Source organism: Scylla paramamosain, chromosome 13 (genome assembly GCF_035594125.1).
Source record: "Scylla paramamosain isolate STU-SP2022 chromosome 13, ASM3559412v1, whole genome shotgun sequence".
Taxonomy (NCBI): Eukaryota; Metazoa; Arthropoda; class Malacostraca; order Decapoda; family Portunidae; genus Scylla; species Scylla paramamosain.
In genome coordinates, this window is record NC_087163.1 from 6,242,501 (window position 1) to 6,270,000 (window position 27,500).

General features: G+C 45.8%; 1 protein-coding gene across 3 annotated transcripts in view; it reads left to right on the forward strand.

Annotated features, from left to right (window-relative positions):
• LOC135106378 (sodium- and chloride-dependent GABA transporter 1-like) overlaps positions 1-27,500 on the forward strand; it is a 78,776-nt gene that overhangs the window by 19,568 nt on the left and 31,708 nt on the right. The window contains exons 1-2 of one of the 3 annotated variants that reach the window (XM_064015329.1): positions 17,883-18,062; positions 24,865-25,350. In XM_064015329.1, the coding sequence (XP_063871399.1) occupies positions 25,077-25,350 (274 nt within the window). In that variant the 5' untranslated portion in view covers positions 17,883-18,062; positions 24,865-25,076. Of the gene's footprint in view, positions 1-17,882; positions 18,063-18,240; positions 18,482-24,864; positions 25,351-27,500 lie in introns of those variants that run through there. The other 2 variants (XM_064015327.1, XM_064015328.1) reach the window with 2 other exon arrangements.

Here is a 27,500-nt window from a genome sequence, read left to right on the forward strand (position 1 = left end):
GGCGCGTCAATCAACTAAAATTAAAAGAAGAAAAAAGTTAGTTCGTCACTGCCCTTGACTTGACATTTGTAAAGCCAGCAGTTCACAGCTTAATTTTTCACAGGTGGCAGCTTTAAGAGGCATTTTAAATCGTTGTAATAGCACGGGTTGTAGTAGCTGCCTCCGCCGTCACCACCCTGCACCCCGCGGCGGCAGCTCTGAGGGAGGTCTAGCGCCCCGCTGCTTCAGAGGCTGTGGCGGGGGTGGCACTAACGACAGCTGTGGCACTGAGCGGATGGGAGGCTCAGGAAGGTTTTGTTCATAATGGGAAACGATGAGCAGCGTGATGGGAGCAGGAGAGAGAGGAGGATGGACGGAAGAGGACAGTGCTGTAGGTGCGGTTGCGTCCGGTGTGGTGAGGGCCAAGTGACACGCACAATTGTGACTTATGCTCGCCCCCTGCCTCAACGAGATAATGGACCTGCTTCCTGGCTCCCTCCCTCCCTCCCCCTCCTTCATCCCTACCTCCCCCTCCCGTCCCTTCCCCCTGTCTCTCTTTCTCTCCCCTTCTCACTACCCCCTCCCTCCCATCCTCCTTCATCCTCTCCATCCCCGCCCGTCCCCTCACTGTACTCCGCTCTCACTTACTCTCTCACTCACTGTCCCCTTGTCCACCTCTGGCTTGTCTACTCGCTGTACTCTCCTGGGCGTTGCAGAAATCCCAAATCAAGGCCCCATTTCCTCCTTCGTGTCGTGTCAGGGTGAGTTCCCCCAGCCCGCCTGCCACTCACCGCCACAAACAAGGCTGTCACTCGCCGCCTCGCCGTCCCACGACCTACATTAACTGACTGTGCGTACGTACCTGAGCACCTAAGAGAACCTGTCACCTGTGCGTCACGACTTCCTTCATTAGTAGAAAAAAAGAAAAGAAAAAATCTCTCTCTCTCTCTCTCTCTCTCTCTCTCTCTCTCTCTCTCTCTCTCTCTCTCTCTCTCTCTCTCTCTCCTCCTCTCTCTCTCTCCTCTTCTCTCTCTCTCTCTCTCTCTCTCTCCTCTTCAAGCAATGCGTTCTGATTTCAATGCCTCGCTGAAGACGCTTTCGAATGCGTACATTCATTCGACGTATTGTTCCATAGTCCTGGCCGCGGGAAAGATTATTTAGGTCACAGGGAAAATCGATGCGCATCCTTTTCTGTCTTGTGGAAACTGCTATGTTTCAGATTTTTTTTTTTTTTTTTTTTAGTTTATTTGCACTGATTTTTGGATATTAGTTGCAGTACCTTGTAACGTTCACTACCATCACATGATATATTTGTACTAGATGCCATAGAAGATTTTTTCAGCTTTGTTTTTTTTTTTTGGTGTGTGTGTGTGTGTGTGTGTGTGTGTGTGTGTGTGTGTTATTTTATGTTTTGTGTACAGGATTTTTCTCTCTGTTTCTCGTTACTCGTATGTTGCAGCTTCCTTTTCTGTCATGTGGGAATTGCTCACTCGATGTTATATATATATATATATATATATATATATATATATATATATATATATATATATATATATATATATATATATATATATATATATATATATATATATATATATATATATATATATATATATATATATATATATATATATATATATATATATATATATATATATATATATATTTATATATCTTTTTTTTTTATTTATTTTTTTTTCTCTCATCAGCATGTTAAGATATTGTTGGCAGTACATTCTACATCCTTTTCTTTAAAGTGGAAATTGTGTATTCGATATTCCAAAGACTTTTTTTCCTGTTTTTTTTTTTTTTTTTTTTCTTTTTTGCAACATTTTTAAATGTTGTTTGGACATTTTTCGTCTTCTTGGCAGTATATAAGAAAATAGTTGTAATTTCTAGAGTGCTCTTCTGATGTGGAAAGTAAACTCAAGATTCTAGATTTTTTTTTTTTTTCTTAAGATAGGACGAGGTGGAGGGAAGGTCTAAAAAAGGAATACAAATTAATGAATAAATAAATAATAAGGTTTAATCATAACAACATTAACGGAAATGAAAACTTATGAGAGATGAAAACTGTAAGAGATACATGAGGAGACAGAAAGAGGCAAAGGAGGAAGGAATGAAGAAAGGAAAGGGACTCGGGAAGGATGAAAGAGATCGACGAAAGAATGAATGATGAAAGAGAACAGAACACATAAAATGAATGAAAAGGGAAGAGAAGGGCGGAAAAAAATATAGAAGAGAGAGAGAGAGAGGAGAGAGAGAGAGAGAGAGAGAGAGAGAGAGAGAGAGAGAGAGAGAGAGAGAGAGAGAACGACCCTCACACTCCCGTCCCTAAATCAAAATCAAACACTAGGCCTGATATGTGAACAAACAGACCTGAAGCAGCCCCTCCCGCCACACCAGCGCCGCCTGTCACGCAGCAACACAAGGAGCAGGACAGGCGGTAGACATGAGGGTGTAAATTAACGAAGAACCACGATGATGCAAGACCGGTAGGCGCCCGCACCCTCGCCCCGCCTCCCGCAGGACGAGGCTTTCCGTTGTGTGTCTCTGAGGGTGCCGCAAGCCCCTCGCCCCGGCAGGAAAGACGGACTCTACAAAGTACTGCTCGTAATATCCTCAAAATTGACAGGAAATTAAGTGAACTCTCTGGAATTCTGAGTATACGATTTCTACTTGTGTTAGAACGTTGAAAAGTACTGCTGCTAATAATATTTGTAAATACTTAATTACTAGAAGGGAATCAAAGTATATATGTAGATTTTTAAACACATATAATTAACTTTTTGATAAGATAATGTAGCTTTAAACAAAGTCTCGTAAGGCCCAAAGGATTTGCAGGTGTTCTTCCTTTGTGTTCCTTTATGTTCTTTCGTGCAGCAGAAGAGAAGGGGCATCGTGTATGTGCGAGTTCTCTCTCTCTCTCTCTCTCTCTCTCTCTCATCCTCTCTCTCTCTCGCTCTCTCTCTCTCTCTCTCTCTCTCTCTCTCTCTCTCTCTCTCTCTCCGGGATCACCTTGAGGGTTCGTCAGCGTCTTCATTCAGATCATTAGCAGCGTCAGTCTTTTTGATGACAGACCAACATTCTTATCTCGCCGCCATCGCCCTTGTGCACTACTTATCCTCCTCCTCCTCCTCCTCCTCCTCCTCCTCCTCCTCCTCCTCCTCCTCCTCTTCCTCTTCCTCCTCCTCCTCCTCTTTCTCATCCCGCTCCTTTAGTTTCTTAGTAGACTTCAAACACTTCCTCAGTTTTTTTCTTCTTCCCTTTCTAGTCTCTGAAGTAGACCAGCAACCACTTTATTCTCTTTCCCTTCTTTCTTCTCTTCTTTCTCTTCTTCTTCTTCATAATTTTTTTCTGTTCTTCTCTTCCTCTTTTCTTTCCTCCTTTTCTATTTTTTTAAGCAGACCATTATTATTTTATTCAGTTCCTACTTTTCGTTGTATAGTAAATGAGCTTCTTTTCTCCTGTTTCCTCCTTTCTCTCCTCTGTTCTTTCCTTTCCTTTAGTTTCTTTCGTAAATCATCGTTATTTGTTTTTTTCTGCTTCCTTTTAATTTTCTTCTCGTGTTATTGTCTTATTTTCAGTAGACCAACATCACTTTATTTTTCCTCTTAATTTTTCTCTCCTCCTCCTCTAGTTTATTTTTATCTCCTTCTTTTCATATATTCTTTCCTCTTCCTCCTCTAGTTTCTTTAGTAAACCAACATCACTTTCTCTATTCCTTTCATTTTTCTCTCCTCCTCCTCTAGTTTTCTTTAGTTAGACCAACATCACCTTTTCTGTTCTCTTCTTCCTCCTCCTCCTTCTCCTCCCCTCACTATAACATTCCGGATCTCCTTCAGCGCCTCCTCCGCCTCCTCTTTGCCGAGCTTCTCCCCATATTCCCATCCATCGATCCGCATTCGACCGATAACTTTACTCCTACCCAGCTTGAGTCTCCCTGAGCAACCCAGCTCTCTCTCTCCTCTCCCTCTCCCTCCCTCTCTTTTCCTCCCTAGGGTCACCACACCTGATGCTCAGAGACACCCTTACAAACCCTTACCCTACCTTACCCACACCCCAAGAGGCTCCTGACATACATTCTAGCCTTACGTAACTTTTTGTACCTGAAATAATAGCTTGGGATATCTCAGGCATTGTTTTCCTCGTCTCTGGGAAGTAGACCTGAAGGACGCTTAGAGTGTATGTATCTTTGGCTTAAGGCTTTTGTTGTTTTTATGTTTTTTTTTTTTTTTCATTTACTTTACATTTTTTTTTTTTTTTTGTGTGAGGTGTTATAAGTTGCTTTGCGTTCTAGTTTGTATGTATTTCTTTCTCTCTTAAGTGAACTGGAGGATGCTTTCGGCATTTTTTTACTTACTTTTCTCGTGTTTACGGTTTTTTTTTTTTTTTTTATTCCTCTTTTATTTTTACTTGTATACTTCTTTTTTGTCATGTGTTTCTTTGTATGTGTTGCGGTTTCGTGGTTTTGTGTATTAATTTTTTTTTTTCCCCAATAGTTACGAAAGATTATGTGAGTTAACGAAAACAGTAAAAGATAGTAAAGTCATTGCTTGAAAGTTTGGGAACTAATTCTAATTAACTACTGGATAAAGAGAGACGATAGGAAAATACACTTAAATTTGTGTTGATACTAATTGTGGCTGACGATGGTGATGATGGAGGAAGAGGAGGAGGAGCAGGAAGAAGAAGAGGAAGAAGTTTAAGAAGAGGAGAAGGAAGAAGAGGAAGAAGTTTAAGAGGAGGAGAAGGAGAAGGATGAGGAGGAGGAGAGGGGGAAGGAGGATAACAGGCGCCAAGGGACAGGTACAAGACAGGGGGATGGCAGAGGGGCAGGGTACATCTCACGACACTCCCGGTACATTAAGAATACACATCACCACCTGCACTTTCTCACACGCCCACACCTCCCAGCAACACGCCCCCCATCACGACCCACCATCCCCCCCACCACACCCAGTTCTTTGGCTCTCCTACAGTCACCCCTACTGTCCTCCACTTCTTTTCAATATTACCACACGCCTTCGCTTTCCTCCTCCTCCTCCGTCTTGTTCTTTTTTTAATCTTTTTTTTCTTCTTCTTCTTCTTCTTCTTCTTCTTCTTCCTCCTCCTCCTCCTCCTCCTCCTTCTTCTTCTTCTTCTTCTTCTTCTTCTTCTTCTTCTTCTTCTTCTTCTTCTTCTTCTTCTTCTTTCCTCCTCCTCCTCCTCCTCCTCCTCTCATACTCCCATACTCCATATTCGGGATGAAATTGGATCGCGACCTTCCATATTTTTGGGTTTGCTTTTATTTTCTGATAATTTTTTTTCTATTTTCAGGGTATTTTTTGCATATTAGTGGTCTGCTGTTGTTGTTTGTTTTTAGGATTATTTTTCTCGTTTTTTTTTTTGTGGGAAAGCTTTACATGATTTTGGGATTTTGAATATTTTGTTTTAACTTTTTATTTTTCTCTTTGGTTTATTTTTTTTTATGTTCGTTATTCATTCATTCGGTTTAGCAAGTTTTATTTTCTTTCGTTTCACTGTGCATACTTTTTTTTACATTTTTTTTTTTCATATTTCTGTTACTCTGCTTCATTCGTTTTTCGTATTTCCGCGGTTCAGTGGTTTTTGTTCCATCACTTTTTTTTTGTTCCATCACTTTATTATTTTTTTTTATTTCCAGTTCTTGTCCTCCAACATTTTTTCTCTCTCTTTCCTCTCTCTCCTCTCTCTCGTCTCTCTCTCTCTCTCTCCTCTCTCTCTCTCTCTCTCTCTCTCTCTCTCTCTTCTCTCTCTCTCTCCTCTCTCTCTCCTCTCTCCTCTCTCTCTCTCTCTCTTCACGGTTCCCCCAAAATGCAGCATATACTCGTACCTCGTAATTTACTTGCCAAGCTTTCCTAATCGCCTCGTTCTTTCCGCTATCATTTTCCATATTTTGCAGTGTGTTATAAAACCTACCTGTCTTATTTTCCCTGTTTATCATTTTTCCTCCTACTTTACTCTTACTTATATTTCTCCCCGTAAGTTTCTTTTTTTTATATCCAACACTTATAATCTGGTTCGTCTTCGTCTTTTTATACTCAAGATTCTTTTTATTTCCTTCAAAGTCCCTTCTTTTTTTTTAATATATTTTCATTCGCTGTCCTTTAATCTTCGCAACGTTTATGATATACATTTTTTTTTTCCTTTTTCTCTTTTTTTTCCTTCCCGTTTCTTTTTCAGTGTGCATTTTACATTTTCTTTACGGGTTGAAAGTCTTCCTGGGTCCTCAAGAATCTCAGAAACGCTCTTTTTCTTCCTCTTTCCTTCGCTAACTTGTGTCTTTGAGCCCTTGTGGAAAATCCTAGCGTTCTCTCTCTCTCTCTCTCTCTCTCTCTCTCTCTCTCTCTCTCTCTCTCTCTCTCTCTCTCTCTCTCTCTCTCTCTCTCTCTCTCTCTGGGCCCGAAACATCCGCTTACAACTGTTGTCTGCTTTTTTTTTTTTTTTTTTTTTACCCTTCTCAAAATCCTACTTCTGTGTGTGTCTTTTTATTATTATTATTTTTTTTTTTATCACCCTCCTCCTCCTCCTCTTTCTCCCCCTTCTTCATTTTTTACCTTTTGCCTCCCCTACACCTTGTCCATCTCCTCTGTCCCTCGGGGCTCCACACAAACCTTTCTCTCTCAACCCCCACGTCTCTTTAGAATCATTCTTGAAACATTCAGTTCCCCTTTTCTGTAACATTCTCGTGGGACACAACCTTCCATTTTCTTCCAAGTTCCTCCCTCTTACCTCATCCAGTCCAGTGTAATCATGGCTAGTCCTCCTCCGTCTTTTCCTCCTCTCTCTCTCTCTCTCGCTGCCTCCAGACTGCCTTTCCCTCCTCCTCCTCCTCTCCCCTACGTTTGTCAGTCTGTCTGCCTCTCCTCTCCCTGTCTCTCCCTTTCTCTGTCTTCCCCCTTGAGTCCTCGTGCTCTCCTCCCTCGTGTTATCGACTCGGCACTACTCAATACTCACAGTAATGATCTTTGTCTTGTCTTCCTGTTTACATCATCTTACGCTTGACCTGTCACAAGAGGCGGGAGGAAGAAGAGAGAGAGAGAGAGAGAGAGGGAGAGAGAGAGAGAGAGAGAGAGAGAGAGAGAGAGAGAGAGAGAGAGAGAGAGAGGAGAGAGAGAGAGAGAGAGAGAGAGAGAGACATTTTTCTTCCGGTGACGTACGTATCTCTGTTTCTGTTTTCAAGGGACCTTCACGTTTCTTTGTCTCCGGGTCACCTGCTGCTCTTGTAGGCGAGGCGACAAGGTGGTGAAGGTGCGAGAGTGGATTTGTGTAGGGCTTAACACGGTGTGGCTTTGTGCATGTGTGTGTGTGTGTGTGTGTGTGTGTGTGTGTGTGTGTGTGTGTGTGTGTGTGTGTGTGTGTGTGGGTAAGTCCCTCTTTTAACGTAGGTATATTCTACCTCTTTTTTACCGAATTTATCACGTCTTTTATTCACTTTCTCACTCCTCCTCCTCCTCCTCCTCCTCCTCCTCCTCCTGCTCCCCTCGACCCCTCCATCCGCCTCGCTCCCTGTCCCATTGCTAACTGTTCTCTTCCCCTCCCAAGCACGCCTGCCGCCCCCTCAGCGTGCCTCCCTTCATACTGTGTTATATGTAGTACACTGTGTTCTCCTTCATTGAGAGAGAGAGAGAGAGAGAGAGAGAGAGAGAGAGAGAGAGAGAGAGAGAGAGAGAGAGAGAGAGAGAGAGAGAGAGAGAGAGAGAGAGAGAGAGAGAGAAGGTAACTCAACAATACACTGTCATTAATAAACTACGTGTGAGAAAATGATAAAAAGAAAACGAAAGGAACAAGTAAAGGAGTGAATATAAAAGACAGAAAGAGAAAGGAAAAAAGTCTAATAAAACCCTCTAACACTATTTTCCCCTTTTATGTTGGAATTTAAAGGTAAAAAAAAAGTTTGGGGAATATAGTCAGCTGTTTTAAGGTTAGCATGTTCAACTGTACGTAATATCCCTTAGTTTGCTTCCCCGCTTGGCCAAAGTTAGAAAGGCACGCGGGGAAAGTTGCGCAGAAGAAACAACGTGAGTCCATTTTTATTTTCATTTGTCCTTGGAGTTTTTTTTTTTTTTTCTATCTCTCTCGTAAGGAAGTTCATGTTGTTTTCTTCTAAGTTTCCTCAGTTATGTGCAAGTACTTATGTCTCTCTCTCTCTCTCTCTCTCTCTCTCTCTCTCTCTCTCTCTCTCTCTCTCTCTCTCTCTCTCTCTCTCTGTCTCTAAACTGTTTCGTGATCTCATTCTAGTCCTCCTCCTCCTCCTCCTCCACCTCCTCCTCCTCCTCCTCCTCCTCCTCCTCCTCCTCCTCCTCCTCCTCCTCCTCCCCGTCCCCGCCTTCCGTCCACTGTCCGTCAAAATGCAGGGGCGTTCCTCACTTCCTCTGACCCACACAGGAGTTCGATCACCCTCACTCTTAGTATAGTTTCCGTCAGCCTGAGTGTCCCTGCCCGCCCCGCCCAACACTCAGCACTGCCCTGCCCTAGCCTTTCCTCTGCTGATGCTCTCTTATTGGTTGATTAGTGGCGTTCGGTCTTCTAGTACTTCTTAGCATTTTTTTTTCTCTTCCCTTTTCTTGTCTCGTCTCTTCTTGTCTTGTTTTGTCTTGTCTTCTTCTTTTCTGGGAATTATTGTCTTCTTCAACTGTTTCCATCTCTTTTCTTTATTTTCATTCTATTTCACCGTCCTTGCTATTTTCCTGATCCCTTTTTTTCATGCAATACTCACCTACTACTTCTTTGTTCCCTCTCTCTTTCCCAGTTTTATTTCCCTTCTGTCTTTTTTTTTTTTCATAATCTTTCTTCTCGGTATCAGCTCTGTCCTTTTTCTCTCTTCTTCTTCTTCCATCCTTCCAAATTTCCACGTTCTTTTTTCATCCCATACGTCCCTAGTGTTTATTCCTTATCTCCCCTTTCTTCTCCTTACTCTCTTTTCCTATTTTATTTCCCATCTGACTTTTTAACCATATTTCTCTCTCACCTGTTCCCTCAGCTTTGGTTTGGGTGAAGCTAGTTTGTCAGCGTCGCTCGTTAGTCCAGAGTTTTCAGGTCGTGTGTGTTACTGACAAGTGTTTTTTGCTGAGGTTTTGCCCCCTGTCAGTTAAGTTTCGTTGCCTTCCCTAAGTGAAGCTTGTTGAGGTTACAGATGAGATGGTGGTTGTCAGGTATCATTGCCAGCCTTCTGTCTCTCCTGTTCCTCCGCGTCTCACTTACTTCTCCTTTCTTTCTTTCTTTTCCTCTTCTTCTTCTTCTTCTTCTTCTTCTTCTTCTTCTTCCTCTTTTCTTTTACTTTTCTTCTTTTCTTGGTCTTGTTCTTCTTATTCTTCTTGTTCTTGTTCTTGTTCTTATTCTTGTTGTTCTTGTTCTTGTTCTTGTTCTTATTCTTGTTCTTGTTTTTCTTCTTTTCAATCTTCTTCTTCTTCTTCTTCTTCTTCTTCTTCTTCTTCTTCTTCTTCTTCTTCTTCTTCTTCTTCTTCTTCTTCTCCTTCTTTTTCTTCTTTCCTCCTCCTCCTCCTCCTCCTCCTCCTCCTCCTCCTCCTCTTCCTCCTCCTCCTCCTCCTCCTCCTCCTCCTCCTCCTCCTCCTTTTCCTTGTTTTGATATTTAATTAACTGCATTTCCCTTTTTATTCTTTTCTTTCCGTCTCCCTGTTTCCCCACCTATCCCTTCTTCCTTCCTTGTTCCCCTCTTCGCTATCCTTCCTGGACCTTCCCTCTGCCTCCTCCTCTTCCTCCTTTTTCTTCTTTTCAAGCATTCTTCACCATAGTAATATTTTTATAGCCCTCCCTCTTTCTTTTTTTTTTAATTAGCGTTACTAGTGTTACAAATTGGACACTCAAGTACCTCTTCCTCCTCTTCCTTTTCCTCCTCCTCCTCCTCCTCCTCCTCCTCCTCCTCCTCCTCCTCCTCCTCCTCCTCCTTCTCCTCCTGTCTTCTATCTCCACGCTCACTTTTTTTACGTGTATTTGTCATCTGTGTTAAGATTTTTAAGAGATTTATTTATTTTCCATTTGTTTTCGTCCTTTCGTTTTTTTTTTTTTTTCAAATCGTAAAATTTGACATATTTCAATTTTTTTTTTTGGGGGGAGGGGCATATTTCTGGCAAATTCTTGGTGTTCACTTTGTTGTAGTTACTCTTCTCTTGAATTTTGTTATCCTCGTACTCCACTGATCTCTCTCTCTCTCTCTCTCTCTCTCTCTCTCTCTCTCTCTCTCTCTCTCTCTCTCTCTCTCTCTCTCTCTCTCTCTCTCTCTCTCTCTCTCTCTCTCTCTCTCTCTCTCTCTCTCTCTCTCTCTCTCTCTCTCTCTCTCTCTCTCTCTCTCTCTCTCTCTCTCTCTCTCTCTCTCTCTCTCTCTCTCTCTCTCTCTCTCTCTCTCTCTCTCTCTCGTCATTACTCACTCGGGGACGCTCCTGTCACCGCCACTCACAGAGGCAACTCTCCCTCTTCTCCCTTATTATATGTCCCAGTCGAACCAGAAGTGGGGCGGGCGAGGGTGGATGGGAGAGATGGCCACGTGCCTCGCTCTGATTTATTCCCTCGTTAACTCATCTTTCAGTGGAGTGTAACTGAGAGTGTCGGCTGCACTTGGTATATTTTTAATTGGAGGAACAGGTATAGTTTGAAAATGAGGGGCGAGGGATGGCTAGGTGGTATTGGTAGTGGTGTCATCTCTTCTTGTGTTTAGCATCAGAACAGGGCAAGTAAACAGACTAAGAACGGTGTAAATATCTGCTGATATTTATTTCCCTTTTGGTAATCATATGTCTGTCATGTGTAGGTGTGTTAACTGTTGCTAGTGGATGTCTAGGAAGCAGGAGTGTGAGCGCTGAGACTGAAAGGTTAGGCCGTGGAAGACTGGAAAGGCTGTACACTTATTACAGGAGCTGGGAGATGCTGGAGACAGAAGTAGAGGGAGATAATATAAAACGTTATGCTGTGTGGGGCGGTCTGAAATATACGGGGAACCGACAAAAATTCGTGAAGATTTGAGGAAAACTTTTGTCCTGCCGTGAAATCGTCGAGAATTACGAGGCTGATAACGATATTGATGTTGGCCGTGGAGGGAATGTGGGCATGAAAATATTGTGGAGTAGTATGTCATGAGTATTTGTGTAAGTATAGATTCAAAGGGTAAGAAGTCAGGTGGCGTTGGAGGCACTGAGGGAAGGGCGTTGGTTGCTGGGGCGTGGCATGGAGGCTTGGTGGTGGAGGAAGAGGCAGCGAGTGGAGTAAGTGTAAAGTAACCCTAAGACCCGGGGTGGTTTATGGCCGGACGTCGTGACTGTCCGAGGGATAGAGCTGCTCCGAGGCTGCAATTCTCCTTCACCCGACAGGGAGCAGGGCAGAGAGGAGAGAGGCCCTGGAGAGCAGAGGAGGGAGGGACCTGAGGAATTCTTGAAAGGGACGAAAAACAGAGGGGGGACATGAAGGAGATGCCAAAGGGAAGTCGAAAAAGGGGCTGCAGACTGTCACAGCAGCGGATCAAGTTGTGGGCTTTCGTGTTTAAGGACCCGAGTGACTCCGTTAAAGGACGTTTCCTTCGCCTCCCATTTGTATTCTGGCGGCAATGTGGTTTGTTTTCTTTGGTGGACGAACCGCGAAAGCCGACCAGTAACACTCCCCGCGGAGCAGCACAACATTTTTCAAAGTCAAGGAAGGTAAAAGAAAGAAAAATTCATCTGATTCCACGTCGCCAGTGCATGAAAGTCAAGTTAAAGTTACAGTGTTCAGTTTGTGAGAGCAAGAAGGAGGCCGCTACAGGTGACGCGCGCCTGACACCTGTGAGCCGTGAGGGGGGTGGGAGCGGCGACCCCACCTCGCCTGACTAACACAAAACACCGCTGCGTCACCTATCACTTCGCAACCTCAAAAAAGCAGCGCCCATTCTGTCCTTTTGATTTCATGCGAGAAAAATTGATACTGGAATACACTGAGCGTCTTGCTGAGAATGAAAAAGCAGCCTCGCTCCCAAGGTAGTGTTCTCGCTGTGAGGTGCCGCCGTTCGGTGTTGTTCATTAGTTTCTTATCTTTCTCGGCCAAGCAAGGCGGGCGTGATGCTCCCACCGAGATCTCCTTTCCGCATGACGTCATATTTGAATAGAGGCTCAGTTGTTATGGGCATCCCTTAGTGTGTGTGTGTGTGTGTGTGTGTGTGTGTGTGTGTGTGTGTCATGCCGTGAGCTTCGCAGCAGTTGTCGTCAACCGTCAGAACAGAGGCCAGCCTGATGCTCGCCGCCACAGCTGCTTCTGGTCGGAGCGATGATAGGCCTTGATCCCTCCTGACGCGAAAGGCTCAGCAGACGAAGCACGCGGTGGAGGGAGGCAGAGAGGCAGGGAGGCAACATACACGAGGCGAGTCATGCGTCGTGTATATTTTCCGTCAAGACGAGGGAGAATCTGCCCAACTTCACAGATTTCAAAGAAAAGAAACGTTTTGGCGGATAAACACGCAAGCAAGACTGATCATTTGAATGTTTCCTTAGCATCTTTGAATGATCCCGGAAGAAGGGGCTTTTTTTTGTACTAGACACTTTATCTCATCCGTGCTGTTTTACATAACAAAGGTCACTTCGCACACACACACACACACACACACACACACACACACACACACACACAGGACAAGGAAGAGCACAGTACGAGAAGCAGCTGGCGGGGCGTCCCTCTCTCTAAGTAGTGGACGGAAGACTTTTATTGCAAAGATGATGCGTAAAACCACAGGGCGGCAAGGGCGGGGCTGGACAGTAAGTGTTTCATAAGGAAACTTACTGCAGAAGGCCTACGAGTAATACGGAGCGGCCTGACCCTCACACTATTCACGCCTCTTGTTCTTGTCCGTCGGGTCCTCCTCTCCCTCCGTGACTCAGGCTGAAGTGCTCGAGTCGCAAAAGGATTCACTATTCACGTTCTGGACCGTCACAACTCTCAGGGGACGCACATATTGTTCTCTTAACCCAGCCACCCGTCACCCGTCCTCCGTCCTCCCGTCCTCCGTCACATCCCTAGGGCCTATCCTCCCTTCACCAGTGCACCTCCCTCCATTGCGTGCCGCCACCCAGGCCGCCACATATTCCTCAAATCCCACACCCACATTCCGAAATTAAAATACATAAAGGGAAGGGAAGATAACGAAGGGTCAGATTATCAAGTAAACCTTTCCCCTTCCACTCACAGTCTGCTAGGAATAATCGCCCTTACGATTTTCTGAATAAGTGCTACAACTTTCTAATCGCAAAATTTTGCAAGTATTGGGTTACTTAATAATATAGGCCTTTGTCCTTCTCGGAATAGTAAAGTGAGCATCCACTTCGTCGGTATCATCTTTGGAACCCATGAGAATATGAATGATTTTTTTTTTATCCTACACCATTATGTCAAGGAATGTTCATAAATCAAGCAATGGCGATATCTTGGCCTCATATGATAAGCGTGTTTTATTTATAAATGATCAACTGATAGGTCATGTTTACATTAGTCAGCTGATGCTGCTATGCTTTTGATATGTTTATCGTTGCCCTTTGAGGAAAACTGTGGTATAGTTACATTTAATCATTTGATGGTTTATGTTTACGTTAGGCAGCTGATGTTGCGTAGCGTAATAAGTGATTAGCATGTTTGCCTCGCTGGTAATGTGTTCTTAGGCGCATCTGTTTCCTGTAGAGCGTGTTTTGCTTAGTTATTTTGGTGCCCTGTTTTTTTTTTTTTTTCCGCCTCTGCTGGTTTACCGTGAGAGGAAAAGAATTTTTAACAGTAAGAAAATGCAATTTACGACGGTCCTGTTTCCAGCTTTACGAGAGGATACGATTTTTTCCTCGTCCACCACCGTATTTTTTTCCTCCCCCATAGATCCGCGAGTCTCCGGTGGTGGCCGAAATACTGTTTTTCATACATATATTATGGGAGCATTTTTGTGTAAAGAAAACTGAAGTGCTAGTGACCAAAAAAGGAAAAAAAAATTGTAATAGTGTATACAAATTTAAGCATGAGAAGAGATAAAAAACAAGCGGGTGGAGAGAAGAAGAAATAACAGACACACACACACACACACACACACACACACACACACACACACACACACACACACACACACACACACACACACACACACACACACACACACACACACACACACACACAAACACACACACACACACACACACACACACACACACACACACACACATGCAACACGGCTCATCATCGCATTAAACTCTCGAGATACTGGTGCTGATAGACTCCTGTGAACTGTTGAAGTGAGACGCTCGGCCGCTGATGGTGCTGCTGATTAAAGCAAGTGACAATTATCTGACACTTAGCTACAAGAACCCTTGAGATCCCACGTCAGCTGCGGGACATATGGGAACAGAAAGAATTTAAGGAGGAGGAGGAGGAGAGAGAGAGAGGGGGGTGGGGGGAGAAATTAAAAAAAGAAAAGTTTACGAAAAAAAAGATCGTATGAACGAACGGGCAAATATATGCAGAAAGTAAAAATTAGGAAGTTGAAAAATAGATAATTAATAGAAATAAAATAACAAAAATAAAAACTCACAAAGATATGAATAAACAAAAGCGAAATTGAAACAAATTCATTTTAATGGAGGAAAGTTGTTTTTTTTTCTCACTTCCTTATCTGAAGTGGTTGTATCTATCAAATTACATATCTGATTTGTGTGCATTCCCTGGCTTCGTAAATGGCGTTTTTATCTCACTCATTGATTTTCCTCCTCTGCGTCATATGAACTTGTTGCTGCTTTTCAAATTAGTCAATCAGTCATTTCCTTATCCTCACAACACAATCACATCTGCTTAACTCCTTCAGATTCCCAAGTTCTATCATGTCCCTTACCTCATTTACTTTTCTAGTGTCATTTGAAGTCCTGCAAGTGTTCAGGAATCTCTGCATCCTTCAGCGTTTCCGTATTTACCAGCACAGGTATCCTTTATGTCTTTTAGAAGCATCCTTCAGGTGTCTTAAATCCTCATCTGTCTCTTAAAGTATTTCCTTACTCCCTTGAATCATTTATGTCTTGCTTTGTATCCTCTTGTCTATATCCCTGACGCATCTTTATCCTGCATCGCTAACTTAACGTAACGCAACATAAAATAACCTAACATGTATAGCCTAAGTCCACGCGTTCCCCTGCGTTCAACAGGTTGCGTGTGGGCAGCGGGACCCTTTTGAACGTGAGATGTCTTGGTTGCCTTTACTCGGAGTTCGATTCGCTCCCTAAATAGCGACAAACAAGCAAAGAAACAGATGTTCTTCTCTTGAGACAATTAATTTTCCCGGAGTGGTGTCAGCTGTCAGGTGGCGTCACACTTCAGCAGCTCTACACCCTCCCTCACTTTCTCGTCCCCTCCCTTCCCACTCTTTTTCTCCCCCATTCGTTCTCCCACCGTCTTCGCCCGCCTCCTCCGCTTACTTCCTCCCCGGCATCAGTCATATAACCGCGGGCCCACACACACACACACACACACACACACACACACACACACATACACACACACACACACACACACGCACACACACACACACACACACACACACACACACACACACACACACACACACACACACACACACACACACACACACACACACACACACACACACACACACAAAAGAAACACGATATTAACTACACACATTAGTACGTCTCAAATCAACATTTATTAACCACACACACACACACACAGACACACACACACACACACACACACACACACACACACACACACACACACAAAGAATAAATAAAAGTACATTACCGCTGAACCAATATTACGAAAGAAAAAGCAAACATGTTCTTTTGGCTGTATATTTTATTCACTGGTATATTTTTCTACCCAGATCATCCCTTCAGCCCTTAAGTCTCCTCGGATAAGGGCAGAAGGGGCAGGGGAAGGAGAAGGGGACGTGAGGGAAAGAGGCTGAGATACAGGGAGGCGGCAAGGAGCAGGTGGAAAGGTGTAAGGACAGAGGGTAAGGGGTGAGACGAAGACGGGGAAAGGCTGAGAAGAGAGAGAGTCAGGGGAGGAAGGGGGGCAGTTGGAAGGGTATGGGTGCACAAGAAAAGAGGGAAGGGCGAGAGGCGATGTATACAATAAGCTTCTGAAGGGCTCCAGGGGTTTTGCTTAGCTTCCTTTCGACCTTTTAATCAATAGAAAGAAAAATTAATGGAAGTAGAGGTTAGTAAAATGAAAAATGCGATACGTATGAATTTAAAGTGAGGATGAGAAGCACATTACTCGTACATCAAAGAGAAGATAGAAAAAGAATGGCATAGAAGAGGAGAAGATAGAAAAGGAAAAATAGGCTAAAGGAAAGTCATGTTAGTGAGGAATATCATAGAAATGGAAGAGGGAGAAGAGAAGAACGTTGTGCTAAAGGAAAGGAAGGGAATAAATCTATCGCCAGTCTACCAACAAACTTACCGTTGACTTTTTTATCGATGGAAAGGAAAATTATATAGAAAAGATCATAACAGTAAAAAAAAAAGAAATGTGATGATAGAAAAGAATAAGAAGACAAGATTATACAGGAAGAAGGCAAGAAAAAATCCATCAGCAGCTCACAAAGAGAGAAAACAATAAGAAGACAAGATTATACAGAAACAAGGCAAGAAAAAAAGTTCTATCAACAGCTCACCAAGAAAATGTTGCACGATATTTATTTGCTTCGTGTTCTGCTTCTTACTTTTACGTGATCAAGGTGGCAGTCTTACCAGTGGAGAGAGGAAATGAAGGAAGAACAGAAATAAGGCGGAGGAATGTCTCTTAAAGTTTAAAGGAAGACACTGCCCTTTTCCATCTCCCTTAGAGAGAGAGAGAGAGAGAGAGAGAGAGAGACGTTGTAAGGGAGGAAGCGAGGGAAGGAAGGAAAAATCAGATATACTTAAGAGGAAGAGGATAGCCATGTCGGGTCACCATTGGAAGCACTAAACACCGTAACTCGCGAACAAAGCAAGTCAATTCACCGCATGACGCATCAGGGGAGGCCAGCGGGAGGGGCGTCGCGAGATGGCCTGGTGTGAACAGGATCTGTAGAGGAAGTACCAGTTCATGAGATCACCCTATAACATTACCCTCAACATTGGCACTACATGGACATCCGATTACGAACGTGTGTGTCTGTGTGTGTGTGTGTGTGTGTGTGTGTGTGTGTGTGTGTGTGGTTGTTTAAGGAATTTGTAAGCTACGGTTCTTGATGCTTATTTGTTTTTATTTTCCATGTCTTTTTTTTTCGCATCTTATGTCGACTGTCATGTTAGATTATAATTTTCCTATTTTTTCATCATTGCTCACATCATTGTTTCTCTTGTGTTTGATAATTTCCCGTTTACCGGAGAAAAAAATAGAGGCGAGACGATAGATTGATTAATTTAAGAGATCACAGCAACGAGATCATATGGCGCTGCTGAAGAAGGGTGGGCGAGGCTGTGTGGTGCGAGTGGAGAGTCGTGTGAGGGAGGAAGTGCTTAGGACCGGCGCTCAGTGGTGGAGTAGAGGAAGTACCGTCCGTAGTGGTGGAGAGGGAGGACGACGGGAACTGGGTCACGGTAATGATGGCGGAATGTGGTGATTTAGACTGTATGGTGAAGGCGATGCTAATGGTGAAAGAAACAAGTGGAAAAAAAGTAGGGTGTTGGGAGGGAAACAGAACCTAAGACTTGTAGTAAGGGAGTGTTCTTGTCAGTGGTGATGGAAGAGGGATCTACGTAGCGGGCGAGTTTGTCATTATGTCGATGTGTTTGGGTGGCAGCGAGACTTAGCAAGGTGGTGGAAGTGGATCGGTGGCGGAACGTGGAGGTGGTTGTGGTGGTGGTGGGAGGAATGTGGCGGGGGAAGAGGAGGGCGGGAAGCAGGCGAGGGGCGCAGGTCATAGAATGGTTGAGGTTATACGGGAAGTCTCACTTACCGCCCACACCGCCCCCTCCACCTCGCCCATCCGCCCGCGCCCGGCTTCAGCGTCCTGCCCGCCGCCTCCAGAGAGACCCTTGGGCGGCGTGGTCGTCTGGCGAGGCCTTTCCCTTCACCTGCGGCTGGAAGGAGGGAGCAGCTCATTATTGTCGGTAATGCTCGTTCTTCCTTCAGTGTGTCCCGGCTTGTCATGGCCCGATAGGCTGATGGCGTCCTTTGAGTGATGCCGGAATCTCATTGGGTAGGCGGTGGCAACTCGGTGCGTGATTGGTCCTCTTCATCTGGGGCCGAGGGATGCCACGGTGGGCCTGGGCTTGGAACCCTCCGAGTGCCTAGTGTGTGTTGGCACTTCTAGTGGGTAGGTTGGCCCAGGAGGCGCGCGGGAACAGTGCATGACTGGAGACGTAGCCAAGGAAGGAGGAGTACAGTGCCACCCCGCCGTGCCCCTCGTGCACCCCCCGCAATTGTGACGCCAAAGACTCTAGCCTGTAAAGACTTTAGCATACATGCGGACTCTGGCGTCCACGAGTGAACCCTCCGCTGCCCCCGCCCATCGACACTCGCCGCCCATGTGAGTATCGCACAGTGCCTGACGATGGCCGTCCGCGCTGACGAAGGAAGAGGCTATGCGGGTACCTTCTTGCCAACTGATTAAGTGGTCACCGAGGATTCCCTGATTATCTTGCAGCTATAACCTGACACTGACCACACGTATGTAAACTTTTAAAGGAAGAAATATTTATACTGCCAGGTGTTCACGTTCACCTACCACGGAAAGGCGTGAGTGGACTGACAGACGTGTGTGAGCTGCGCTTCGTCCAGGTGAGTCCGCGGCGCGTCACCAGGTGCGCGGCGGCCGGTAGGGTGATAAAGGAGCCGCGAAATCTTGATCTTTTTGTCCGTATTTGCCTGTCCTGCTTCTGCCCAGTTTAAGATCTGTCCTGGGGGGGGGGTGGCGACCTGAAGTCCAGTGTCGCTAGTAAAGATCAAAAGAGGTTTAGGGAACTCATTGGTCCTAGTGACTCGCACTGAGCACCTTTTAAGAAGATTCACCATTTCCGGCTCTCATGCCGCCACGTCAGGAACCCAGCTGTTCATATTCCATTGCGCGACTCATAGTGTTGCATTCCCTCCGAGAACAACACCGCTGCGTTGAAACATTAACCCTACGGTTAAGTTTTGGCAGAAAAAAAAAAAAAAAGTATTTTTGTCACAGCTTTTATTCCGCTTAAAACTCCTCAAGATTAGTACACTTGTCGCCGGGATGAAAAACTGAAACGGAATTGACCTCATGAACACGAACCAACTACTTAATTATCCAGTGCCCCGAGACGCCACGCGATCCAGCAGTTGCCCAACACGTGTTGCTCGCTATTATTTACAGCGCGCAGTCGCGGCCGCCGCTCCACCAGCACCCCGCCACCACCTGTTACCTTTGCCCTTATGACACTGAACTTGGATAGATCTCCTGGTATGAGAGATGCTTTACTAACATACTTCATCTTTTCTGTTCCCGACCAACGTTCCCTCCTTCGAGACTCGTGGGAGGCTGACCTTTGACCCTTCACTCTTTCCTAACGAGATCTAAGCTTCTACATTAATGATCAGGATCGTCATCAGAGAGCGTGCTGGTGAATCTTGATAGTTACTTAGTTATTTGTTCCCGAAGCCCGACGTGGTGGAGATCAAGGTGGCGGTGACTTGAGGCTTAAAGGGCGTGTGGGAAAAGAGAGTTCCCGTATCATCACTTCCGCCACGAGAATCTTTACGTTAGGTAGCATCACTTCATCTCCATCTCGGCACAATCTTTCTTTCATTCCTCCTCTGTTTATGGTTCCCTAAACTTCACAGCATCATATACAAACACTCTTATCATCCATGAATTCCTACTCTCTCTCTCTCTCTCTCTCTCTCTCTCTCTCTCTCTCTCTCTCTCTCTCTCTCTCTCTCTCTCTCTCTCTCTCTCTCTCTCTCTCTCTCTCTCTCTCTCTCTCTCTCTCTCTCTCTCTCTCTCTCTCTCTCTCTCTCGTTCCCTCCCTCCCTTCAAGTAAATCTTCTCTTATAGCTGTATAATCCCCTAATGTTATTCTGGAAGTGAGTTCGTTTCATGCAATTAACACTGAGCGCTCGCCGGCCGCAACCCTCCCGGCGACGGCGGTAATGGAGACGTGCGAGGCAGCCAGACTGTCTTGCCGCTCTCAATGGGTGTCGGCAAGGCAGCTCTCTTAGGGGGTGGATGCGCTTAGTCTGACACCCACTGATCCTTTACATTTTGGTACGAGGACTGTGTTGTAACGGCAGAGAGAGAGAGAGAGAGAGAGAGAGAGAGAGAGAGACGTTGTATTATATAACCCATATCAAATGTCGGTATTTAACACATTGGGTGACCTTGTATTTTAAAAACCCACATCCTTTCCTTTCCCTACAAGCACACACACACACACACACACACACCCTGACCTTCCCTTACTAACCAGACACTCTTTCCACTTGAGTCGTGCCGGTGAAGGGAATGAAAGGCACTCGGTAAGCAAACACCACGATTCTTGTCCTCCCATGGGCCCGGCAACCTGTTGGAAGCCGCATAAGGAGAAGGAAAGGCTGGGCGAGGAACGGAAGAGCCATTTACGAGGGTGTTTAGATAGTGTTGGGGTGAAGTGAGTAGATGAGTGAGGTGGTAAGTGAGTGGATTTCGTGGACAAGATGGTTAGTGGGGTATTTGAGCGCTGATGAGTTTGTTATTGAAGTGGAGGTAGTAAGCAGAGGGCAGGAAGAGATGGAGATAAATGTTTGGATGTGTGGCTTGTAGAGAGAGAGAGAGAGAGAGAGAGAGAGAGAGAGAGAGAGAGAGAGAGAGAGAGAGAGAGAGAGAGAGAGAGAGAGAGAGAGAGACGAATTCTTAAACTACCAATATACATTAGAAAAAAAAATCAACTTTATAAATCCATGAAGTGAAAAAATAAATAAATAAATAGTTAGATAATAAAGAAAGAAAGCAAATCAACTTAACATGCAAACAAATCACGAAAGAATATTAGTTTCTCCTCACGTCAGTTCCCACCCATGAATACAAACACCCTGACAGACACACAAGGAGAAAGCCAAGTGTGAACCAGGAAGGGGTAATGCATTGATGGGTAGCAGGAATGAGTAATGGCGAAGAAATGGAGAGATGGGAGGATACAGGTAGCAACATGAGCCGTTCAAGCTACAGCCAACTATTGTAACTGTTGAATTGCCCTTGTAAATTCATTATGTACTATTTGACCACGTGCTTGTTTGTTTCTGTCTCGCTCTTCCTTGCTGTGTTGTGTTTTGCATAATTCTTGCGATATTACATTTCAACAATTTTGCAATCGTTGTGTTTCTCTGTTGTAATGTTTATTTTTTTCCTCCCTTCTTTTCGTAATCTCTCTCTCTCTCTCTCTCTCTCTCTCTCTCTCTCTCTCTCTCTCTCTCTCTCTCTCTCTCTCTCTCTCTCTCTCTCTCTCCTCCGCTTCCTCCTCTTCCTTCTCCCTCCTATCCACCCCCTCTCGTCTTCCTATCCCGTGTGTTGGTAATTGCTCTAACAGGATAAACCTTATTATCTTGTCCGATCGGGGCATTAAGAAGGTATTTCACGACCTCCCAGAAGACCGAGACGCCCTTGTACTTACCGTGAAAAGCGCCCTTCATCGCCACCTCCCCGCCGCGCCTTTCTTGACACCGTGTTACGTTCGCTGGTTCCTCTTTTTCGGGGCCGTTCATCGCTCCTGTTTTTGTTTCTCTGTCGTCTGCCTGGGAACGTCTTCTCTCCAGTGTCAGGTTACGTGAAATGAACTTTTTTTTCACCTTTTATTTCCCAACATATTTTTTTTTTACTCCCTCCGCTTTTTTTGTGTGTGAGTGTGTGATGTAATACAAGATGGCGTGACATTCTTTAATGGTTTACGTCTGTTCCGCGTCCTTTCAGGGAGGAGACAAGCTAGATTTACGTTAATTATTATTATAAGGCGTGAGGGCTCAAGGGGGGGGAGGAGGGGGCTGGAAGCGGCTGATGGCATGAGGAGGACGCGGGGAGGGCGGGATGGCGCGGCAAATACTTCAACTTAGCGCGCTGTTAAGGAGGAATAGTTGCGTGTAATGTAACCTGCCTGTCCCTTGGCCCCTCGCTTCCCTCCCCCTCTCCCGTCCCTCTCCCCTATCGCTCCTGGGCATGAAGGCGCTCAGGAATTACAGGGGAACGAGGTTATTCGACCTGACATTAATGGACTCGGCCGTTCCACCTCTCACCTCGGCCGCTGATGCCCAAGGGAAGGAGGAAGAGGAGGAACCAGTGATGGAGGAAGGGGAACGGCAGGGCAGGGGCACGGGGAGGAAGGAAGGAGAGGATCAGCGTAAAAGGGTTATGAGGGAAGAGAGCAGACGGTCACCAGTTATGGAGAATGATGTGGAATGTTAATGAAGAGGAGACGGGGAGGTTTAGCAAGGATGGTTGGTTGTCTTGTGATGTATGAGGTGCGAGGAGAGAGATGCAATCTGAAGGAAGGAGATGAAGATTGGTGAGAAGAACGAGGATGACGAGATGGAACAGAGAGAGAGAGAGAGAATGGCAACAACGAGATGAAATTAGAAGAGGAGTAAGGAAAAGAGGAACACTGACAGAGTAAGAGGATGACACTTACGAACAGGATGAGGAGAAAATTGGGGAATGAAATGGAATGAAAGTCTACAATAAGATGAAACAGGAAAAGGAGAACTAGGGACGAGGGAGAATGACTACTAAAAAGGAAGAGGATGACGGGTAGAAACAGAATGAAGCGAAAATGGAAGAGTGAGAGACTAGAGAAGATGGAGAAATGAGAAGGAATGAAATGGAATGAAAGTCTGCGATGAGATGGAACAGGAAAACGAGAACAAGAGAGAATGACGACTAAGAAGAAAGAGGATGACGGGTAGAAAGAGAATGAGAAAATGGAAGAATTAGAGGAGACTAGAGAAGATGGAGAAATGAGAAAGAATGAAAGGCAGCAATGAGATGGAACAAGAAGAAGAGGACAAGGAACGTAGTCATTCATAAAAACAAATAGAAAGAGACTGAGGAGGAAGCAACCACTGGAGGAGATAAAACAAGTGCCGCGCTGCCTCCCGGGGTGACCTGCAGTCCTTCCTCAACGGCAGAGCGGGAGGCGGGCTGAAGGAGAGGCCGCGCTGCCGCTCCTGTAGTGGATCCTGCAGTGACCGATCCTTTGCGCTGAATTGACAGTAAGACAGAAATCATGAGAGTGACAGTCATTCCCTTCAGTCCATCAGTCATGTTCTCCTTATTTTTAGGTGTTAGATATTTTAGTTTTAGGTTCCTTTTTATTTTATGTTAAAGGAGTTTTTAATGTTGAGTATTTGCCTTACATGTTGGGCCGCATGATTCTGTTGTTGTGGCGTTATTAGATTAATCATTCAATCAGTCAATCAATCAATCAGTTAGTCATTTGTGTGTAAGCGTGCGAAACAGTTTGGTTTGTGGATGTTGTAGCTTTTACCAAATACAATACTCCCTTTTCTCGTATATGTGAATTATTATTGCTCTGAAGGGAAGTTACTAAACAGACTTAACATAGGGTAATATATGAAAGACTTTTATCCCTGTTTTTACCACTGTCTCAATATTTTCTTTATTTCATGTCCGTACTACAGTATTCTACAGTAGAGAAAACTCCAAAGAAACATCAATCACTCCTAAATCGTAATCCATTTCCACCTCCTTGCCTTCCATTTACTCGTATTTACACAACCACATTCCCCTCCCCGGCTGCTCGCGATAAATGCGTCACGCGCGGGAGACGTAAACTTGCTCCTTTACCTCCGTCATGTTTGGTCTTAGCCGTGATCGAAGAGTCGCTTTCCTGTGGCGGATGATTTATGGCGTATTGACTCGACTCTTGCTCGCTCGTACGGGACTGAATGGTTTCGCGGTGAGGACTCGAAGTGTGTGGCTGTGGCGCTGCGTGGTGGTCTTATCTCGCTGCTGCTGCTGGAAGTGCTGGCTGGTTCGCCTCTTCCTCAGTCTTCTCCTTTCATCACCTTCTTCTTGTTCCTTTTACTGCCTCGCATCGTCTTCCTTTCTTCTGATATTCATCTTTTGTGTTCTTTATCTACGCACACAGCGGCTTCCTATCTCTTTGTTTTTATTTTTAACCTTCGTTTTCTTCCTCCTCCGCCTCTTGCACGCCTAAGGGAACACTGCCATCAGGACAAAAATAGTACTTCGACCTCACCTGACAAAGAGAAACAAAACGGACCAATTTTATATCGGCCAGCGGACTTTTAGGGACGAGGGGAAGAGAGAGGAAGGGGGGGGAGTTGAGCTGTGTAGCGGCTGTCGTTGAGCGGTACAGAGCTACGGGACGAGAGGGGGGAGGAACAACACTACATGAACAACAAACTGATAAGTTCTGGGCATAAAAACACGATGTTTTCTAGCGCTTTTTCTAAGAGAACGCGGATGTTTGGTATGTATGCGTCGAGACAACGTGGGGTTAAGCAGCTTGGGTCCATTTGGGGCAGACGGAGCCTCCTCGAGTGTACCTTTTCCCTGCAGGACGGAGGATAAAGGACGCAGGCAGGAAAAGCTGATTGTGGGTGACGCTTGCCAGGGTGGGAGGAGGAGGAGGAGGAGGAAGAGGAGGAAGAGGAGGAAAAGGAGGATGTCAGGCCACTGCGGAAGTCCTTCATGCTTACTAGTGGAGTCTAGTGTTTTTCATCCACTATCCGCTATTGGAAGTTGTTAAAGATACGCTGCTGTGTCATGTGCTTGTGTGTGTTTATGGTGTTCTTGCTAAATTGTCTGTTGGGTTTTTATGACTTGTTTTCTTAACTGAGGTCAAGAGAGAGATTGAATTACTCCATGTTTGTGTTGGTGGCGTAAATAATAGCACTGCTAATTTAGGCCTAACGACTTGTATTTCTGTCTTGCAGGAGCGAGTGAAGAACACCGCCACCACCACCGACACTAACACGACCTCCGCCAGCACCTCCACCTCCGCCACCACTACCACCACCACCACTTGCATGCAGTAGGGCTTCGCTGTAACCTCGACCAGCACCGAACCCGCACACCGTACGCATCACCACCGCTTGCATCACCCAGCGCCACCATTACCAACGAGGACAGCAGCCCGCAGCCCGCCATGGAGGGAGACGAGAAGAACAAGGCGAAAGCTGTAGGGGGAGGAGGCGGCGGCGAAGGCGGAGGGCTAGAGATGACGCAGTACGGCCTCAATGGTACCTCGCTCCCGCAGACGCCCAACGATGCCGCCGTTCAACCCAAGGGTCTGGACCCCGAGACGGCCTTGCGAGGCGCCTGGAGCAACCATTTGGACTTTATCCTTTCTCTAGTCGGTAACGCCATCGGTATCGGCAACGTGTGGCGCTTCCCCTACCTCTGCTACAAGAACGGCGGCGGTGAGTATTGCAGAGAGAGAGAGAGAGAGAGAGAGAGAGAGAGAGAGAGAGAGAGAGAGAGAGAGAGAGAGAGTGAGAGAGACTTGAGTCGTAAATATCTATAAGTGACCACTAAGGGTATATGACACGCAGTTTAGTATGGCCCCCGCTGTTCGCCGCCACTCGCCGACCACTCTGTGAGACGTCGGACTTACAACAAAGGAACACAAGCAGTCACCTAAATTATCTGGCTCTCCTTGAAGCAATGCACTAAGCTGCGATGAAAGGAGGAATCCAGTCGATCATTACCTCACCCCGACTCGATTTTGCTGAGTGGTAGCGCACCTTGAGTGTTCTCTGCGGCGTGATTTCCTTCAGATTGTTCTTAAGAATAACCTGAATCTGTTAGGGCGACACTGAGCGGCGGGCTGGGGCCATCCAACACTTTAGTAATTTCCAGCGAAAGGATAAAAATGTAAAGATAACGACGACGCGCTGAGTTTTTGTGCGTCGTGGAAAGAGTTTCAGCGAAGGACATAAAAATATATAAAAAAGAATAAGACAAAGTTTAGAATATTCCGGCGGTGAAAAAGAGTGGATGGAAAACATCGGTTCCTGTCACACACAGACTCAAGGCGACCACGGACGGGAGGCTGAAGGAAAGAAAGAGGCGGGTAGGGAGGGAGGGAGGCAAGGGGTGGGCTTCTGCTCCTAACATAGAATAGATATAAACTATTTTTTCTCTCTCTCGTGGGCGGTGATGATGAAAACTTGTAGCAAACACAGCGCGACTCTGAGGTGATCGCTACAAAGGCGGCTCAGTCTGAGGCACTTGTTTCCATCCCCGTTATTGGCTTTTCCCGTGTCGGTGTGAGTGCCAACAGGTTCCTTAGACAGAGGGAGGCGGAACCAGCAGCGCCGCGGGGGGATGAGAGAGGGGGGGGAGGGGTGGATGGCAAGGTAGCGGTCAGCGGCGGCGCGGTACAGTGCGGGGAAGAGAGGCGTTAGTGCCGGTAAGGGACAATTGGCGGCTGACACCGAGCTGACGCCGTGACTGATGCTTCCTACCCTACATCCCGCGTCAGCCTTCCGTGCCGGCCTGACGCTCGGCTTCCGGCTACTTAGGAGGCTGCTGCCCACACCCTTCCGCCTGGATGCCCCACGGTCACTCTTACCCAATGAGATTCCTCGCCTAAGTTCGCATGACAAAAAACCTACAACATTCCTCTCCCATTGAAGTTCCTTAATAATGCGTCCCCCACCCCCCGCATAAGAAGCCATTAAGTCCTCTTAGGCTTAATTGTTTCACTCCAGTTACTCACACCAAAACAAGTGTAAAATTCCACTCGCTCGTCCGCGTTTCACGGTAAAACTCACTCGGCCGTAAAACCTTCGGAATCTCTCAGTCAATCAGCGGAGCAGCTCCCTTTCCGGCCCTTTAAGCTTTCGGTTAAAGTCTCTTCCACTCGACTGATGCTCTGTTACTCTTGCCCTCCACATGCACTCGAAACCAGCCTCGCGTGGCCTCCACCACACAACAGGTGACGATTGAGACGGAGTGGCGGTGTGATGCGTAACAGAGAGAAACTCCAACCAGGCAAACGTCCAGGATTTCAAGGCGAGGCGGCAGCGTGTGAGGCCCAGGAAGTTTACGCAAAGGAGTGTAACGGCGGTCGCTTTTATTTAGAAAAGTTTAGGAACGGTGCCCAAAGGAGGTATCGAGCGTGCAAGGAGAGGAAAATGGGGAGAAGAGGAACACCTGCAACCAGTAATTGTAAGTTTTCCGCTAAATTTACTGCGCGAATTAACAAGGCCCACAAGGAGAGAGAAAGAGAAAGGCCGCTAACAATAATACTCAGGTGCGTGGGAGCAAGAGTGGGTGGAGGAGGGGAGGGCGAGAGAGAGGTAGTACTGTGGGTTCGTGGAGGCCTAGAGATAGAATAGCCCCTTGCATGAGGCGAGATGTAACAGCAAATAGTCAGGCAAGGAAAACCTTTCTCTTTTGCTATAACGAAGAAAACAACAGAAAAACAACGACAGACTAGAGGGAAAGAGAGAGAGACAGAGACAGAGAGAGAGAGAGAGAGAGAGAGAGAGAGAGAGAGAGAGAGAGAGAGAGAGAGAGAGAGAGAGAGAGAGAGAGAGAGAGAATACTAGGCCACTAAAAATGA